The sequence below is a fragment of the Plectropomus leopardus genome, chromosome 16 (genome assembly GCF_008729295.1).
Source record: "Plectropomus leopardus isolate mb chromosome 16, YSFRI_Pleo_2.0, whole genome shotgun sequence".
Lineage (NCBI taxonomy): Eukaryota > Metazoa > Chordata > Actinopteri > Perciformes > Serranidae > Plectropomus > Plectropomus leopardus.
Genome location: NC_056478.1, coordinates 11680200 through 11698682, shown reverse-complemented (window position 1 = coordinate 11698682; position 18483 = coordinate 11680200). Strand labels below are relative to the sequence as shown.

General features: G+C 38.0%; 2 protein-coding genes across 2 annotated transcripts in view; both read right to left on the bottom strand.

Moving 5' to 3' along the window:
• rps6kc1 (ribosomal protein S6 kinase polypeptide 1) overlaps positions 1-8250 on the bottom strand; it is a 33998-nt gene extending 25748 nt beyond the window's left edge. The window contains exons 1-9 of the mRNA XM_042503254.1: positions 8088-8250; positions 6421-6456; positions 4553-4673; positions 4121-4236; positions 3945-4038; positions 3789-3842; positions 3287-3709; positions 1561-1685; positions 1032-1130 (exon numbers count right to left, since the gene is read on the bottom strand). Coding sequence (XP_042359188.1) covers positions 1032-1130; positions 1561-1685; positions 3287-3709; positions 3789-3842; positions 3945-4038; positions 4121-4236; positions 4553-4673; positions 6421-6456; positions 8088-8189 — 1170 coding nt within the window. The 5' untranslated portion in view covers positions 8190-8250. The remainder of the gene's footprint in view (positions 1-1031; positions 1131-1560; positions 1686-3286; positions 3710-3788; positions 3843-3944; positions 4039-4120; positions 4237-4552; positions 4674-6420; positions 6457-8087) is intronic.
• Positions 8251-9785: 1535 nt separating this feature from the next.
• Positions 9786-17487, bottom strand: moxd1l (monooxygenase, DBH-like 1, like). Its single transcript, XM_042502940.1, has 13 exons — positions 17218-17487; positions 16585-16731; positions 14949-15101; positions 13670-13753; positions 13309-13464; positions 13072-13171; positions 11972-12141; positions 11794-11882; positions 11331-11427; positions 11130-11189; positions 10574-10668; positions 10377-10476; positions 9786-9944 (listed from the first exon to the last, which is right to left on the bottom strand). The coding sequence occupies exons 1-13, from the start codon at positions 17485-17487 to the stop codon at positions 9786-9788; spliced, it is 1680 nt and encodes a 559-aa protein (XP_042358874.1).
• Between the last annotated feature and the right edge of the window lie 996 nt (positions 17488-18483).

Here is an 18483-nt window from a genome sequence, read left to right as displayed (position 1 = left end):
CCCCTCTGTCCCCATTAAAAGTGAAAGGAGGAAGGAGGAGGAGACAGAGGAGAGGAAAGGCGGGTCATTTCTGAATAGCGCAGTTTGAACTTATAGCATTTTTTTTCTTTTCACTGCGCGTCTGATGCGTTTCTGACATATTGTGGACTTTGCAAGCACCTCCGTAGAGTAACACATGTAAGTATTGTGTCAACATTTTCCTTAGGGTTTTGTGTGTGCGGAGGACGAGCATCATTGATTCAATGTTGTGTGCCGCTCCCTGAGCTGCTTGCCAAGTCATTTCATGGCTGAGTGGTGAAGTTGCTTCGCCGGCAGCTGGTTGAGAGGACCAGCAACCTAAACTGACCTTGTGGTAGTCATAACTGACGCTGAACATACACACACTCAGCCCTTACCATGCCATTCAGTAAATCTATTACGCTTTATTGCTTCGGATAAAAGAGATGGTCGAAGAAGGAAAGGACAAAAGGAGGGGAAATTTGACACATTCACATTTATCTGGGGGAATTATTATATAAATGAGAGTCTGCCGGACACAAGTGTTATTAATTTCTTAGGACCTTGATTATTGTTGTCTCCTTAAAAGATGTCTCTCACCAGTGCAACGCAAAAAATGCAATGCAGGGGTATGGAAAATCCATGTGCAAATTTCAAGCTTAAAATAAAATTATGAGCATCTACATCGTTTGCCAGCTGCAGCGGAAACCAGTTATTTCGAATATTTTCCCCCCTGCACACATGTTTCGCAGCAGTACAAGCATTTATAAGAACCCAAAAATGGACTTTTTGGATCAAAGTACATCCTTGGTGTGAGATGGCTTTAAGACTTTTTCTCTTCAATATTACCAATAATATTCAGGAAGATTCTGTCATCAAATCAAATAAATGTTATTTTTAACAGATTTTTTGTCTTTTTGTGTCTTTTACTCACTTTCTTAGTGGGAAAAGATAAATTGATTGTAATTATAAATGAAGCAAAGCTAAAGTCAACTCACAAAATGTGGCTGCAACTTGCACGTCAGCATACTGACCTTATCTATGACCCCCAACACCCGGTAAGCTCTCAGCTCCTCAGATGGACTCTGCTGGCCTCCTCTGCTGGTGGACGGGCAGCACTGTGCCCCCAAAGCCTTGGACAAATAATATATCATAGAGCTTCAGTGGTTTGCAATTTTATCATGAAAACATGGTCACATTCATTAGCAACAAGTAGCCCAAGTATTATGTGAGGAAAAGTAAGTCTGTGTCTCAGCCGGAAATAAAAAGAACTCCAGACTTTGATCATCAGATCCAAGAAGCTTGAAGTGGCTTGTTTTAGCGCAGTTGCCTGCTTTAGCTGAAAACGATTATTTTTTTTACTATTATTGATTATTTTTGGTGCATTATAATATTTTTCAACACAGACCTGCTTAATTTTTTCATCTGTAACTAACCCGACTGTACTGTGACATACTGCGTCTCAAGTAGTTTGAGAACCCTGTTGGATGTATGCAAACAAAGCAGATGTGCATAATCTAACATACACTCTATACGGGCCAGCGGCATGTCCCTCCCACTCACCACTGTCTGCGTGGACCCTTGACCCATGCTGCTCCCCAGATGCTGACTGGATATCTGTTCTGCACGCATCAGATACTCAGCAGTCTTCTTCTTCACTGCCTCTCGTCGCGTGGGACTGGGCTCACCTGAAAAGAGGTGAGTGAGAACAATCATTTTTCTTTACGAAGCAGTTTTTGTAGTGCAGGGTTAAAAGTTTGTGTACTAGCATTGTGTTTATTGACATAACAGCATGTTATTACTGTCATAAGAGCTAGAAGCGAACTGGTCACACACCCACCCACGCTAGTGTGAGCAACCACTCTTTGCTAGCTTGCTGGTCTCCACATTGAAAAAGGTTGACAACCTCTTTTCTAGGGGATTGTTTTCAAAGTTTGTGTCATGGCCTACAGACCTTGTGGCAATGGAAGATTTTTAATGGGTCTATTTGCAGTCATGGCAAATACTACTTATCTGTGAAAAAAAGTTTTAAAATGTCCTCCGTGACTCTGGAGGAAAGTTTCATCATTTCTGAATCTGGACTTGGGCACAGAGCAGGGTTTCCTAGAGGATTTCAATGTCCTGGAAACATGGGTGGAAATAAGATAAAATATTATCTGTGTAAAATGTAGTTTCCTTTAGCTTACTTCGTCCTAACTGAAATTTGATGCGAGTGAGCATCAGGGTCAAATTAGTTTGGATTGGTTTCTATTGGAATGGCCTGATTGGCCTTGAGCGACACAGTGCTGTGCAGTGTGCTGAACTTTTGCCGGACACCATGTTTCTATGTCATCTCCAGTAAATATCACAATATAAGATATGTTTTCTGTTAACAAAGTACAAACGTCAGAAGATATCAAATCCTCACCTGTCTTTTATGGGGTTAAATCTATAGTCTGATCTTTTTTGAAATTTTCTTTTTAAAGATTATTTTTATGGGCTTTTTTGCCTTTATTGATAGGACAGATAGAGTGTGAAAGGGGGAGAGAGAGAGAGAGGGGATTACACATAGCAAAGGGTCGAGACCAGAATCGAACCCACGGCCGCTGTGGCGAGTACCAAGCCTCTGTGCATGGGGCGCCAGCTCTACCAACTGAGCTTCTGGGCACCCCTACAGTCTGATTTTGAGCATGCAGCTGAGATGCACAGGGTTGTTTACATTACATAACAGTAGCGCATATTTAATGGATGTATCATAAACAGAGAGCGACGCTCACATGTTGTTAGGACACAGTGGGCCTATTTAGGCAAATATGTCACACTTCACATAGACTTTCCCAGGAAAAACAAAGAGGAGGAAAAAAAAAATTAGCAGAAAGCCTACATCGCAATTTGCGGGCATATAGTTTATAGTTTATAGTTTGAAAGTTTGAAAGTTGTGAGTGTTTATCAGGCATGGAGGGCCAAATGTAAAGATGTTACTGAGTTACATTATGGAACATGCACGATCCACAGTTTTTACAACTTGAACCAAACTTGCGACTAGAAATCAGGATATCTCAGCCTCTGCTGCATTGATTTTAACCAATCTCTATTAATCTGTCTTTCGTTGCCGAATCTGTCATTTGCGCTCTCATATAATATAAATGTTGTCAACTGCTGCACATGTGTAGGAAAGTTCGATAAAAAAGTCGGTATGAAGATATGAAAATAGAAGTAGCTCTGTAGAGGATTTTGGCAATTGAATAACTGTCTCTTCCCTTTTTTTTCAAACTCTGGGCAACCACAGTAAAGCCACAGAAAAACTGACCTTGCACTCCTTGCAGCAGCAGGTCCACTCCGCTGCGATAACAGGAGAAAGCTGCCTGGAAGTCCTGCTCTTTCTCCTTCTGTACTGCCAAACAGATGAGCTCACTGGCTCTGTCGAGGTAGTCTGACTTCACCTCTTTAGAATTGCCAGCAGTGGCTTTCTTCAGGCTGCCGGAGAAGAGTGGTGTTCGGCCTGGCCAGCTGACCTCTGGGTTAGGGGCTGAGGAGGCAGGGACTGGAGCTGGAGATGGGGTGCGACGATCATGCAGGGACGGTAAGCGAGGGCTGCAGCTGCTGCTAATGTTGGTGGCTCCCCCTTGTGGCTGGTTTGGGGAGGTGCGGCCTGAGGCCATGCCATCATCCAGCCCAGCCAAAGAGTCCGTATCCACAGCCAGGGAGGTCAGGTCGCTGTCACTGGACGGGCCTGGGGAGGAGTACAATGCTGGGGTCGATACACACTTTATAATGAACTTATGTATTAGCTCTAATGTAACAAACCTTACCTCCATACTCAGATGTGATAGTCAAATCATCAGCACCACTGATGTCTCTTTGGACTGAAAAACATGCGCACACATCTCTGAGCAAGTTTAAAGGAACAGTTACTGTAAATTAAAAGCAAGTTGATTCAGAGGAACAGTTAATGTGTGTAAGCCTACCGTCAGAGCTGCAGTCTGATAAACTGTCTGCCAGGAAGTCAGAAAAGGGCTCAGCTGGCCCAATGAGCTCTGAGCCGTCGTGGACCTCACCTCCCTAGGAAAAAAAATTAAAAACACTGCAGTCCACAGTTTGTCTAGGAGTTTGTTTGTGTTTTTGCGTGTATATATTTAAGTACCTTGAAGAAATCTTGGATGTGTTGGCTACTATAGAGAGCAGGGATGTTAGCGGAGAACTGCAGCAGATCCTCAGAGCACTGTCTTCTTTCCTCAACTACTGAGTCATCAAAACGACCTGCGCATGCATACATGGACAGGAGGATACACACATACACACATCATTATGATATTGCCTTAGTGAAAGTGATCATGCAAGTAAGAGTAGCGCTTACAGGCACAGAGCTGCATCAAGAGGAAAGAGTCATCACTATCTCTCAAGTGGTCAGAAGATCCAGGATTTATTGTCTTGTACTACAGCAGTCTATGTTTTTTAGTTCTTCATTTAAGCAACCTTCTTTAAAGCAAAAGAGGAACAACAAAAAAGTGAAATGCAAGCAGAAAAAAGAAAGAGAATGTTTGCTACTAAGGCACCAAGGTGATTTGTTTCTTACCAAACACTTTGGCCTTGGCAAAGGGAGGAAACAGCTCTGACTGGCTACATACATTCTTGTGCAGCTGCCAGAGGTTCTGATGAAGCTTCCGGAAATCACTGTATCTCTTCCATACTGTTATCTGAAACGGGAGAGACAGATGAACCCCCACAAAACAGGATTGGATAGATACAGTAAAAATTATTTATGTTATGGAAAAGATTACTTTCTCTCTTCACCTTCAGGAAAGTGAGTTCATTGGGCTCTGGACCCAGTAGGTAAAATATGTAATAGTATTACAGTCAGATTTTGTGGAGGTACTGGATAAATGACCCTATTATGTTGTTCTATTCTGACTGCTATTCTTTTTTTCTCTCAAGTCTCCTCCTGAAATATTTTACAAAGCTTTAGTGCACTTAAGTACACTGTAGAAAGTTCTTAAATATTGGAAAATCTGAACAGCAGGAGAAACTAAACTGTCTGTCTTGAGGTATCGGTACAGAGTACAAGGTGGATTTATTGGTCTTTTTTTAAACCTTGTTTACATTTTTTTTAGATGTTACAATTTGTAATCTAGTAGTACCATAAACTGCTGTCCAGAAAAAATAAGAATTTAAGAATTAAAAAAAATAAAATAAATAAGAAATTATATATATATATACACACAAATAATTCAAATATTAATTGCATTTTATCAAATTTAACAATGTTTAAAAGTCTTAACAGCACTCCAGAGCCTGACACTACTATGACTCAAACCTAGCCTGTCATTCTTATACCAACATATGCAACAATGAATCTCAAATGACATGTTAAATTCCTAAATAAAATATATAAAACTTAAAACACAAGAAACATATACACAAATCTTGATGAAGTATTTCCTTACTGTGTGGCATAAAGCAAGGCATAATGACCTAATGTTGAGATGAGAGTTCGCTTAAAATCCTGGCCCGCCTGCTGGTGTGCGGGAAACCAGCAAAACAGGAGCACTGCTCAGTAATGAAGGTATGTGTCCAGGCAAAACTCTTTCACTTTGTCTCTCAGACACACATGCAGTAATCGACATCATGCCTGCTTCATTAGGGCTGGTTCCAGACTAGACTGGATTCCTCAGTGTATGAGGGCACACATACAAATTTTGAGAGCATGTTTTAAGATGCATTATGAGAAAGGAGAGTAGTTACTCGCTCTACTTCCACTTTTCTAACTCAAGGACAGTTAGCTTAAAATGTAAAAAAAAAAAAAAAAAAAAAAACACACAATAAAAATAAGTAAATGAATGACAGCAACTCTTCACATGTAGACCTAATTCTTGGCCTTTTTTAATAAATTGTATTTCACAACTAATTTTCTGGCCAAAAAAAGCTTTGCTTTATAAAATCTCATGTATAAGGAGGTGGATAAGGAACATAGAGCCACACACAACTTGCACAACATCTTACCACAAGTTTAACCATGTTACTTTCAACTTGTAAATTTCTGCATTGTAAATCTCAGAAATATAGACATTATTATATTGTTCTTAGACTGTCTCAAACATCTGAGTCTGAGATAACAGATCGCTTAAACTATATAGAGCAGCAGTGCTTATCTTCAAAACCTGCAGGAAAAATGAATTCCAGAAATATTCCATTAAACTCCTGCCTAAGCTTTAAACAATTACAAAGTCCCAATCTAGGTTTAGGTTTATATTATTTAATGGACAGGAGATTATTCTTCATCCATAGTCCCTTGGCCAAGGTGTTACATAAGGCTTTCTAAAACACAAAAAAAGCAAAAGAACAAAAAATAGGGCATACAGTTTAAATGACATCTTTAAAGACATCAACGAGAGAGGGAAAAAAAGAACAAGACATGCATTTAAAAATAAAAGCTGCATGTCTTACCTCTTGGACATCCTCTGGGTTCTTTCTGGAGATTATCTGTGTGGAAACAGGAAAAGAGAGCCTTAAAACTTTAGACCCTCTCAGTGGGTGATTTCTATCTGGCTGCAGACTTTCTTGTGAGGCTGGCACAAGTATGAGCAGGGTCACAGCTCTGACAGTGACAATGAGTGCATTATATGGAAGTCTTGAGTGTAGGAACGAGACATCACCAACGATCATAACAAGCAGGATGGCAGTGAGAGACGAAGACAGCCGGCATGTTCTTTTCCTTACTTATTAAGAAGGTAACTGAAGGTCTGACAAAAGTATAGATAAATTATAGGATATGTATTCATTTCCTCATCACAGGATTTATTTTTCTTCACAAGCACTTGATCTGTGAGTTGATGTATATTATCATTGGAAACAGGAGCCCATGCTTACAAATAAAAGCCAGGGTTCCTACAACTTAAGGAAAGTTATCTTTAAAAATGTTTAAGACTTTTTTAAATGCCTCTTTGAATTAAGTTTAAGACTAGCTCTCTAACAACCAAAATTGAACAATTTTATTTTGCCCAAGTGTTTACTATAACAAAAACATGACATTTTTGTCCAGTGATAAAGTTAAATTATCTTCTTATATGTTAAAAATAGGTATTTTTAAAGTGAAGCACACTGAAGACAGTGAATTTATTATAGTGTGATTAAGGTATCTTTTTAGTTTACCAACAGAAGTGGGAAATATCTGGCATTTCTGGCATTTCTGGCCTGTTTTTGTATTTTTAAATCTCAGTAATCATGATGGGTTTAAGAAAAGGAGTTAGTTAAATTCTTCCCCAAAAAGAAATGTTCCCATTTATTTTGAGATTTTACAATGCAATGTCAGAAAAAAATTCCTACTTCCCATGTCTAAGCAATTTTAATACCAATTAACATTTTGTTTTTAGATCAATGACTTCAATGCCTTTTAAGACTTTCTAAGGAACCCTGAAAAAGCATTATGGTCAAAACCTGAAAGTGAAATTTGTCCAGGGTTTGGTCCTAGCATGAAATAGTTTCAGTGTACAGCAGCATCTTACACTGAGAGATAAATACATGAGATTTAAGTAATCGACAATTTATTGTCATGAAGTCAACCCAGGCTTTGACATTTTTTAATAAAGGTTTGGACTGATAAAAAGGGATCCCCAATGAAGTTATTATTTTTCTATTTTAAGACATTTACTCTGAGATGCTTACCTAAAAATGCAATAATGATATAAATCAGCTATCTGGTTATGTTTCAACTTAAAGATGCTTCATATCATCTTCTCAATGCTGGTCTATCGTAACGCTTACTACACACAACACTAAACTAGCTCCTTAGCTATTATTATTAGCGGTTAATAGCAGGTACATTGGATTCAATCAGTATGGCTAATGTTGCTAATGTAAATTAGCATCTAGATAATCCACTTGGGGTTAAAAATAAAAATAAAAACCCCATTTTAAATCACAAACATGTCTGAATGTAACTGTTGGCTACTTAGTCGGTTGTCACAAAAGCTGTTGCCACTGACAGCTAATTTTCCAGAGGTTAAAGTACCGTTTCTTGTGTTTGCATCATATTAGCTCCAAGCTATACAGCTAGCTAATAACAGCTAGCATTAGCTTTGCTGCCAGAGTGCCCATCCTCGTCCTTTACTTACCCTTGCCGTGACTTTGTACACAGTGTAGCCTTTCAGGTGCTTTTTAGGATCTGTAACAGTATAAAACCGAGCCAATTCTCCTTTGTCCCGCTGTGATATCATTCTGATAGTGACAACATTGCCAAAGCTACCAGTCGGTTAGCCTTACACATTCATTCCCTGACAGCAGCACAGTGACAGGCGGACAAATAACTGAGAGCTCCTCCCTGTGGAAAGACCGTGAAACTGCATGCCTTAAAGGGACAGTTCACCACAAAATCACAAACATATTTTTAAAACGCTTGCCTATAGTGCCCTTTATCAGTATAGATTATTTTGGTGGGGAGATGGATGTCTTCCTTTAAATATAATAAACAAGATGAATGTATTTCTTAAAGAAACTGTTGTCTTTTAATGTCAGTGGAAAAATGCTGCACATGTTTTACTCTGCTTTTATTGAAAAAGTTCTGATATTCTGCAGTGACTACAGACAGTAAACTGATGGGGATTAAATAGACAAATATTGAATGTACTTACAGAGACAGAGTTATATAAAGGCAAACATCATGGTAGGTGACGAAAGGTACCACATGGCCTCGTTATTTAACCTGTTTCCATCTGGACGATGTTGTTGCCCCCTTCTTTTTTTTTTTTTTTTTTTTTTACAAAAAACAGATCCAAACTTTCTTTACACCACAAGCTATGAAATGTGCATTGAGCATTAAGCAATATCCAGCTGGTCTGGTAAAATGTATTCCCCTGTTCTGTCTCATCAAATTCCTACTTATGGTGCAATGTACATGTACATGAAACTGCTCACAACAAGGTTGCGGTGGATTATCTTGAGTAACCGGGTCATAATTTCTGGAAAGAGACATTGCTGCTGAGTTCTTTAAATGTATTTCTTCAGCGTTTTGAGCGCCACAAGCTGAGTGCCCTCTAGTTCTTTTATATCAAGAAAGAAAGCAGACATCTCTAAGGCCGATATCTCCAACACTCTGCAGCTCACACTAAAACTATCTAGACTGATAAATAGCATAACGGGTAAGAGGGAAATGTGTTTTTAATTTAGAGGTTAACTGTCCCTTTATTGCCACTTGAATACGCTTTTCTTAAGATTTTAGCACTAGTTTTTATCTGTTATTCAGGCTGTACATATATATATTTTATTAAGTGAGAACTTGTCAAATGATTGGCATTTTTATATAACTTCATACATGTAAATATCAGCAATAAGGCTTACAGTGCTTGAAATGACCACAATCAAGTGCTTGTTCACAAACAGAGATAAGTGCATGAGGGTTACATGCCATACATAAAACATAAACATAGACTGAATGAAAAATGTAATGTAGAGTTATGCAATATAGATAAAACCTTCTATTACAGTGTTTGTAAATGTGCATAAGCACAAGTGAAAAAATTAAAAACTAGAACTAGTTTTATGGCATCATTCTATAGGTATTAAGGCATACATTTGATCATGTACAGTGAAATTAAACCAGGATAAAACTGTGTAAAACTGTGTAGTTAATTGATTTGTCTTTAGGAAGATTAGGCCTAACCTCTTGTCCTCTGACAAAAAAGTTTATTCAACTTAACAGTCTGTCCTGTTATGTTGAATATATTTAGTTGGATACAATAGATATTTTCTTTTAATCAACGGCGTCTTCCTTTCTCAAGATTGCAGTGGTTTGGATCTGTTGCTTATGCAACCATTCACATCATTACAATCCAGAGCAGCAAAAGCACGACTCCTGCTGGGTTCACAATGAAGGAAGTTCTCAGTCTGCTTGCCGTGTTGCCACTCTGACAAGTGACTTTTGGCGTCTTCGTCATCTCTCTGACAAAGCCATGCTCGTAATGACCAAAGTTGTACTGTAAAAAAAGCAAAGATGATATAACAATGAAATACCTCTGTTTATGATACACGGTGGATTATTTTAGGTCCTTTTATGCCTTTATTTTGACAGGACAGTCATAGTGTGAAAGGAGAAGAAAGATGGGATGAACCTGCTGCCTCTGCGGCAAAGACATAGCTTTTGTGCATAGGGTGCCAGCTCTACCAGTAAGGCTACTGGTCACCCCATTAGGTAATAGAAAGGTAATAGAAACACACTAATTCTTAGTTTCACATGATTATACACTAAAGAAAACATAATTGTTATATAATCCTGCATTTCTGCCAATGTATCCCCTGAAATCCTACACACTGAACCTTTATAAAGACAAAAATTTCTCAACAAAACCGTCATTATTAGACTGGAGGTAGTAAAGAAACTACAGTGAAATATTCAGACTGTTACTTACATTGTCATCCGAAACAAACTGCATTTGCTTAATACTCTTTAGGAATGTCTCCTGAGCAGCAATGTCTTCCTGCTCTGAAGTTGTGCTCCCCATGGACACTCTGTTAGAGCTACTTAAAAAGAGCATATCAAGATAAATAAAGCATAACATATATAACCAGTCTCAGCAGTAATATTAAGTAGAGTCGTGCTTGCTACCTTGTATTTGGGTGGCTTTCACATAAGGTAATCTTGATTGCAGGGTAGTAGAGTAAGAAGGCCAGGCACATTTCGTCAGTGGTTGCTAACCCCATCTGAGGTAGGAAAATGTGAAACATGGCAGCAATAATTGTAATAACTAGAAAATAATTGGAAATATCTAATTATGCTAATTACACATATAGTTTTTCCCTGGCTTTTTTTCAAATTCCCTGAACATTTCTTCCTTGATTTTTTAAAATAACTTTCTAAATCTACTTATTTTTGTTTGCAATTTTTCTTGCAAACTATGTGGACTTTGAACTAAAGACTAAGGGAATATCTGGACCCATGTCTGGACCAGGAGAACACTGCTGTGAATGATACAGGTATTTATGTGAACCATCTCAATTACAATTCCAGTTTGACCAACACATATTTCATCAACCTTTCTGATCTTTCTGATCAGATCGATAAAATAATTCACTGCTCACGTCTTTTAATAAAAGTCCTCAAGGTGTTTTTTGTTCTGGGATAATTTCATTTAAAGAACACTGTATGTGTAACGTGGTCATACCCTGGTTACTTCAGTGCGGTTGGTTGTATTGTAGGTGCACTCCACTGCAATCTCATCCCCCTGTAATGGGAGAAAAGTCATGTGGTATCAGATATTATAGAGAGCACAGTTAATATTATACAGCTTTTAACAGCCAATCAGCTAATTACTCACCAAAAAAAAACACCAACATATTTGGGCATGGAGGCAATAGAGACTTACCAGCTTGATGGTTTTGATGGTTCCCAAACTTATGCTCTCCTGTCTCTGAAAGTCATAGTCCGCATCTGCGGCCAGGTGTTCGATCAGCTTTCCTCCTCTGAGACAAAGAAGTATGAAATAACATCACGTTTACAAGGAAACACTGGAACACAACCAGGGGCGGATTATGAAACAATGGACCCCGGGGCACAGAAGGCCCCACCCCCTCTCTTCCAAGACACACAGACTTTGTGTTTTGTGTCTCTTTGTGTGCATTTCATGTGTTGTTCTTTTTTTTTTTAGTTATTTTCTGTCTTCTTGTAGTTGTTTGCTATGTCTTTGTAGTCGTTCTTCCCGGTCAGTGTATGTAAACTTTAATTTTTTTTCAGGTTTTCAAGGGTCTCCATGACTGTGGGAACCTTGTAAACTCAACTCCTCATCTTAGATATTGACATAAATCAAACCCCCACTTTGTCTCTCTTACCTGTACAGAACAACTCTGACTTTTCTTCCAGCTGTGTGAGTGTGCAGCATCACAGCAAACACATGAAGGTCAGGCACAGGATTCATAAGCTGGGGGTGAAAAGGAACACCAACAGAGTAAAAAAAACATTACCTCTTTGCTTGTCTCTGTTTGAAATCCATAGAGAACCACTACAAACCTGAGAAAAGAGACTTGTGTTGCACACGCCGTAGGAGTGGAATTGAGCGGCTTTTGGAGGTATGTTGTAGGCCATATGTGGAATTATCATCAAACCTGTTTGCAAGGTGGCCACATCATATTTCCGGGGGGCTGTATAGTGCAGTTTCAGTCCTGAGCTGTCTGTCCTACCTGTATGGAGAGAGACTGCACTGTGTAAAGGGAAATTTCACCAGTTTTATATATACCACATCACTTCACAGCCTTTTAAAACAGGCCCATAATGTCCTCAAGCAGTGCTCCTTCAGCAGCCCAGTTGCGAGAAGAAAATGTCTGCAAACTACAAATACGTTACATCTGTATGTTTCATACGTATCATGTCAATGTTTGTTTTATATTATATTATTATATTTATTATCTGACTTTGTCACTGGGAGGTGGAGGGGATGGTGGAGGATGTGTCATCTTGGCAAAACACTTGCTAAGCAGCTGACCTCTGCAGACCAGTGTTCCCTGTAGGTTTTTAAGCACCAAATATGGATGTTTTTTTTTCATTTAGATATTGATACTTTCCTTTTGGGATTGTGGTCCAAAAAACTTCAGCAATGCTACAGAAAGCTACAGAAATGTGGCCAAAAAATGTTTGTTTTTTGCTGAGGCATTACTGCTTTTCCTATTGGGACAGTGGCCCTAAAGGTGATTGTTTTTCACTGAGACATTGCTGCCTTTCTTGCTAGGACAGTGGCCTGAAAAGCAGTTGGTTGTTTTTTTATTGAGACATTGCTGCTCTTCCTCCTGCAATAATTATCCAATAACCTTTTTTTTTAGCATCAAATAAAGTGCAGTGTGTTTTTGGTTGTTCTTTACAGAGACATTGCTGCTTTTCCTTGAAATACCAGGAAATAAATGCTTTTACTACCAACAATATGCCCCTAAAACAGAGTATTTTCACCCAATACATGATCTTTCCTTACCATTACCAAGTGATTTTTATGCCTAAACACACAATAACCACAGCTTTGTTAAAATGTCAAGATTCAGCTTATCCACTACACAATATGTGTAGTGGATATATGTGTGCCATATATAAATATATAAAGGGAAAGGATCTACCGCAAATACCTGCTTCAGTGCCGGGATTATTGTAGTGGATTTCCAGCCGAAAGATTTTTTCATTGTCCTCCCCAATAGGAATACCTGTATCTTTTGGAAACTCAAAGACCTGAGGTTTCAGGAATAAACTGTGGATCAGCTTAAGCACAAGCATAACATTGACACGTATGTACACACAAGAACAAACAACACAAGACAACAAAATGAATCTTAACTTTCAGAGATAGGCACTTGATTTTCCCTCACCCCTCCTCCCATTCCCCACGCAGCCACCACTCCAAAGCATACATCTCCTATGTCGCCCATGTAGCATGGCCTGTCATACAACTCCGTCACATAGGAGGGGCAGCTGTACAGCAGCATGTGATGCACAAGGTCAACGTTTTCAATCACTGGTTCAATCTGAGGAAGAGTGAGAAGAATTTGGGCACAGAAGGTTAGAAATAAATCTGGAAACTACTTGTTTTGCATTCGTAACCCCAACTTACTTAAAATCCAACAGTAGTTTGATGTGTAAATCGAACATCTCATTTAAATAAAAACCTTAAATAGCTGATTTTGATTGGCGGTGAGTGACGCGTGATGATGGTCACATGATGATGATTACCTGAAATATATGCTTTTTTGCAGTTAGGGTTGGAAACTTCATGAGCTTGCAGTGGTAGTAAGTATGAATAGGAGGGATAGCGATCTGCAACAGAAGAAAAAAAGATAAACAAAACACAATTTGTATTGGTTTGGATGACTACTTGTCTCAGAATTGTTATGAATTTTTATTTGTTTTCCATCAAATCATCCGCATATTTTAAAAATTTAGTGGATGAATGTTCCTAGGTACATTTACTCAAGTACTGTTCTTAAGCACAATTTTGAGGTACTTGTACTTTACTCGAGTCTTCCCAGTCAATGCAACTTGATAGCCCTACTCCTCTACAATTCTGAGACAATTATTTACTCTAATACATTTCTCTGACAGCTTTAGTTACTAGTTAATTTGCAAATTATATTATTGATACGATATATAAACAAACTTATTAGTTATAATACATAATTATAGATCAAACTACCTCGCTGTACACAGACAAGTTAATTTAGATCCACATAAACCATCTGCAACATTAATGAACAGATTAATGCATCAATAATTATAATTCAGTATCATTCTAAAATGAGCCATTCTGCAGAGTCATTACTGTTACTTTTGGTACTTTTGGTATATTTTAAAGGGGTGGGGGGAAAAAATCAATAAAACATTGTATCGCGATATTTTTGCCAACATTGTATTGATAAATAGACGCCATGTATCCATTTTATGTAATTTACATCATTAATATTACAAATATAAATTAAGCTTTTGATAGCTTACTAAACCAAAACTTTTAATTGCTCTTTTAGTCCACTAGATATAATAAGCTGTAGTAAGAATAATTGATGTTAGATAAAAAGGCTGAAAACTATCTTATTCGATAAAACAAAGGTTGACAAAGTTTTCTTTTGGGGACATAATTTGCAATAAAAAAGGTAAGAAATCCCAATACGTGTTATCACAAAACTCAGCATATAACAACATGTTTAAAATCATAAAGATATTGTTTCATGACTTATGTATCCTGATAGTATTGTCCTTTGGTGATTCTCTCCCTGACCTTTTGATGCCATTACTTTTGTATTTTTACTAAGTAATCCATTTTGAATGGAATACTTCTTGTATCAGAATATTTTACACTGTAGTATGGCTACTTTTACTTCTGTGAAAGAACTGATACTCTGCCTCATTAGATAATCGAGCTATGAGGTAAGATATTTGGAAAAAATGTACATTTTCCCACAAGTCCCACATATATGCATTATCTATCAGTGACATGACTGTTAGTAATGATTCCTACATTCTCCACTCTGGCACTGATGTAGTTGGGGCTGGTTATAGTCGTCTTGGGGTTAAAGTTCAGCAGGTTGATTTCCTTGGTGCCTCTTAGGGCCCCGTGGTAAACGATGTCATCTGTGTTTCCGTAGGCATAGATCACTTTAACGGATTGAGTCTAAAAGAGAGATGAATGTTGGTAAACACATATATATCTTCACTGGAGTTACTGCAGTCCAATCAGCTGTTAGTCTGACCACAAAAAGCATATTCTGTTTATAGATATTAGGGTTAAAGAGGTGTGGTGTAATTCTGTTTTCCCAAAACTGACAGATCAACTCTATATTTACTTTACAAAACTATTTATTTCTTGAATTCAAATGATAAGCAGAGAAAGTTCAATGTTCTGACGTTGCATTTTACAATACGAATGCACAGATATCAACACATACAGCCAGTGATTCTGATGAAATCTGCAAAATGTATAGTTTGCTCCTTCTTTTGTTTTTAATTTGAACTGTTAATAAATAAGTGACAACCTGAGCATCCTGGTGTGCGCTAGAACTCTAATTTCTTTGAGTCATTGTTACCCTGTACCGGCCGGCACCCCGGAGAGAGACACAGCAGTGCACAGGGCTTTGTTTTTTTTTTAAACATACAGCCAGGTTTTATAACCAGAAAACATATAGCATTTCAAGTGCTCAGCACAAAACAAAATCATGTGTGCCTCCTTCTTTTGTTCCTTTTGTCCTCATATCTGAAAACACCCAATTCAATGCATGAAGGAACATTCAGGTATGCCTAACAAATGAAACCTTACAACAGAGTTTACATGAGAACATGCAGGAAACTTGAGCTTTACTGTACATAGAAGAATCAGATCGGCTAAACAAAAGACTCTAGCGTTACAAATGATGAGCCACAACAGTGAAGAACAAGGAAAAGTTTGTGCCCGATGATTTAAAACGACAATAAAAGTTTAAGTGCAGTATAATTAGTCAATTAGGGATGTTGGCCTGTAGGCATGTGATTGTTGCCATGGATACAGTAACCTCCTAAAGGGGGTGATTTTTACCATTCATACAAAAAAGTGTTATTTAACCCTTTGAAACCTGAGCAAAATGGCTTGATTTCTTTAAAAAAAAATGGAGAGCAACTTAAAAAGAAATTACCCCCCAAAAATCCCTAAAAATTACATTTTAAAAAAATCCCAACAACAATGAAAAAGTAGAAAATAAAAAAAAAAAAAAAAATCATCCTCTAAAATATTATTAAAAACAAAATAATGGCCAATGTAAATACAGGGTTTCTTTTGAATTTTTTTTTCTCCAGGGAACCACCAGTTTGGACCTAAAGAGCTGTAGTTCTGGAGCTGCATGATAATGATTTCACAAGTTTGAGTTTTAGCACTCTGGTTTGGAGGATTTAGGAGTAATATTTTTTGGACTGGTACATCCAGTAGGAATTATACATAGGATTTTTGAAAATGGCCTCAGTTCCCCTTTAAATCCAAATAATGGATAAATCACTCAATACTTAAACATTTTTAGTTGTATCAGTAAAAACTGAAGTTGATACTTTACATATACATTCTCTGCATTTAATACCACACATTCAGAATATACTGTCAGAAGCTGAGAGATAACATCTGAATGTCTTACAGGTATGTAGAAGTCTTGGTCATCACACAACTGGATGGGCCTCTGAACAGTCATGATGGTCTGACCGTCACTTTCGTTCAGAGAGAGGAGAGTGTAGCTCTGCTGATCGTCCACCACGGGCATGGTGTTCCCTGTGGCGTGACGATCCTGATGGACAAAAGACAAAACCTTTAGACAGCCCCATGCAGAAATGTAATGTCTGACATATACGAATGTCTCAATATCAAGAGTGATGTTGCCATATTGTTATATATTATTATCTCAAACATAAAAAACACAAAAAATACATATATATTCTATGTATGACTAATTATATATGTAACATTTATGGCAATAAATGAATACACATATATAAAAATGCTTATTTGTAAAGTCTAGACATGCACGTCAATATATGAAATTGTTTCAGTTTCTTACAGGTTTCATATATAGTCATATATAGTTTGGGCCAATGTTTTTACGTCATGTGCATATATTTCATTTTTGGAAATTCAGTACATGTAAATGGATCACAAAGCCTGATATTGGCCTAATGTTGCATTACGCTTGCTGTTAATAATGAAATAATAAAACTCAAAACATTTTTGCCTTGTAATTTAAGATAATGGAGTCAACATGTTGTTTTTGTCTTACTGAGAAGTAGGTTCCACTTGATCCAACTCCCCCGATGACGATATCTGACCCCTTCATGCCTCCGTTGGGACTAAAGCCAAAGCTCACCCAGCCTGTTGTGTTGACTATCAACTTAAACGTTATGTTTCCTTGGTGGTTATCAAAGCCCCACTTCAGGCAGACCAAATGGTTCTGGTCCAGGTAGTCCATGAAGGGCAGGTTGGAGTCCACTGCTCCTGCTCCTTTTGTCCAGACCAAGAACAGGCAGAGGAGAGAGAGCAGAGACAGCATGATGTCTGTGTGAAATTCTTCAAACTGAGCTCCCTGTCTGTGGGTTTTGTTGCCAAATACCCTCCCACCCTCCTCAGACACACCTGCGTTACTAGATGAACTCAGGTGATACAGGCAGAAATTGCACAGTCATTTCACATTTGCCTGTGTAGAACAAAACCCCCCACTATTTGTCACTTTGGCCTCGATCACACTCAGATTCAAGGATTTCTTCTAAGCTTGTTCTTTGGGCTAAATCTGCAAGTTCACCGTCTCTGAGTCAGGTCTTCACGTTTATTTTCTCTTTCTGTCTCTCTCAAAAAACTATGGTCAGAGGGGCTGCACACTTCACCTACGATATTCCTGCTCAGCTCCGCTCTCATAAATATCAACCTGTCCCACCGTTTTTTTCACAGACGACTCAAGTGTTTGATATATGAGGAGGTGACGAGAAGGGAGCAGGAATGAGAGATGCACCTTTCATTTTGGCCTGAGTCAAGATTGGCAATATGTTGCCTCAAGCCAAACCTCTAACTTAACTTCTCATATATCAAACATTAAACATTTAGACAATTTTATATTACAGGAACATAAATAGTGCAATATTTTTTTGTGTTCAGATGGGCCTACTTGGCACTAAAAGTCCAAGATAAAGTACTATTATTATAGCATTTCTATACTGTATATATATAGGTATGTATTCCGTATTTAACATCCAGAACATTAATGTAGCACAGAAATGTCCAAAGTCTGGCCTAGGGGCCAAATGTCTGGGGCTCTGACTGATTTTAAACCACTTTTGTCTTGTTCAAAATATGCTCTGTAGCCTCACACATTATTGTTTAATAAAGCCAGATCACCTCACGATGGCAGGACTATCACACAGTTTGTAGACTTACATCAAGTAGAAACTACACAGGTGGAACTAATGTGTTTTCATGAACAGACAACAAACAAGCAAATGAATGATAAGATATCAATGATAGAAGTTTCTTTTGTGGGAAAGCATTTATGAAT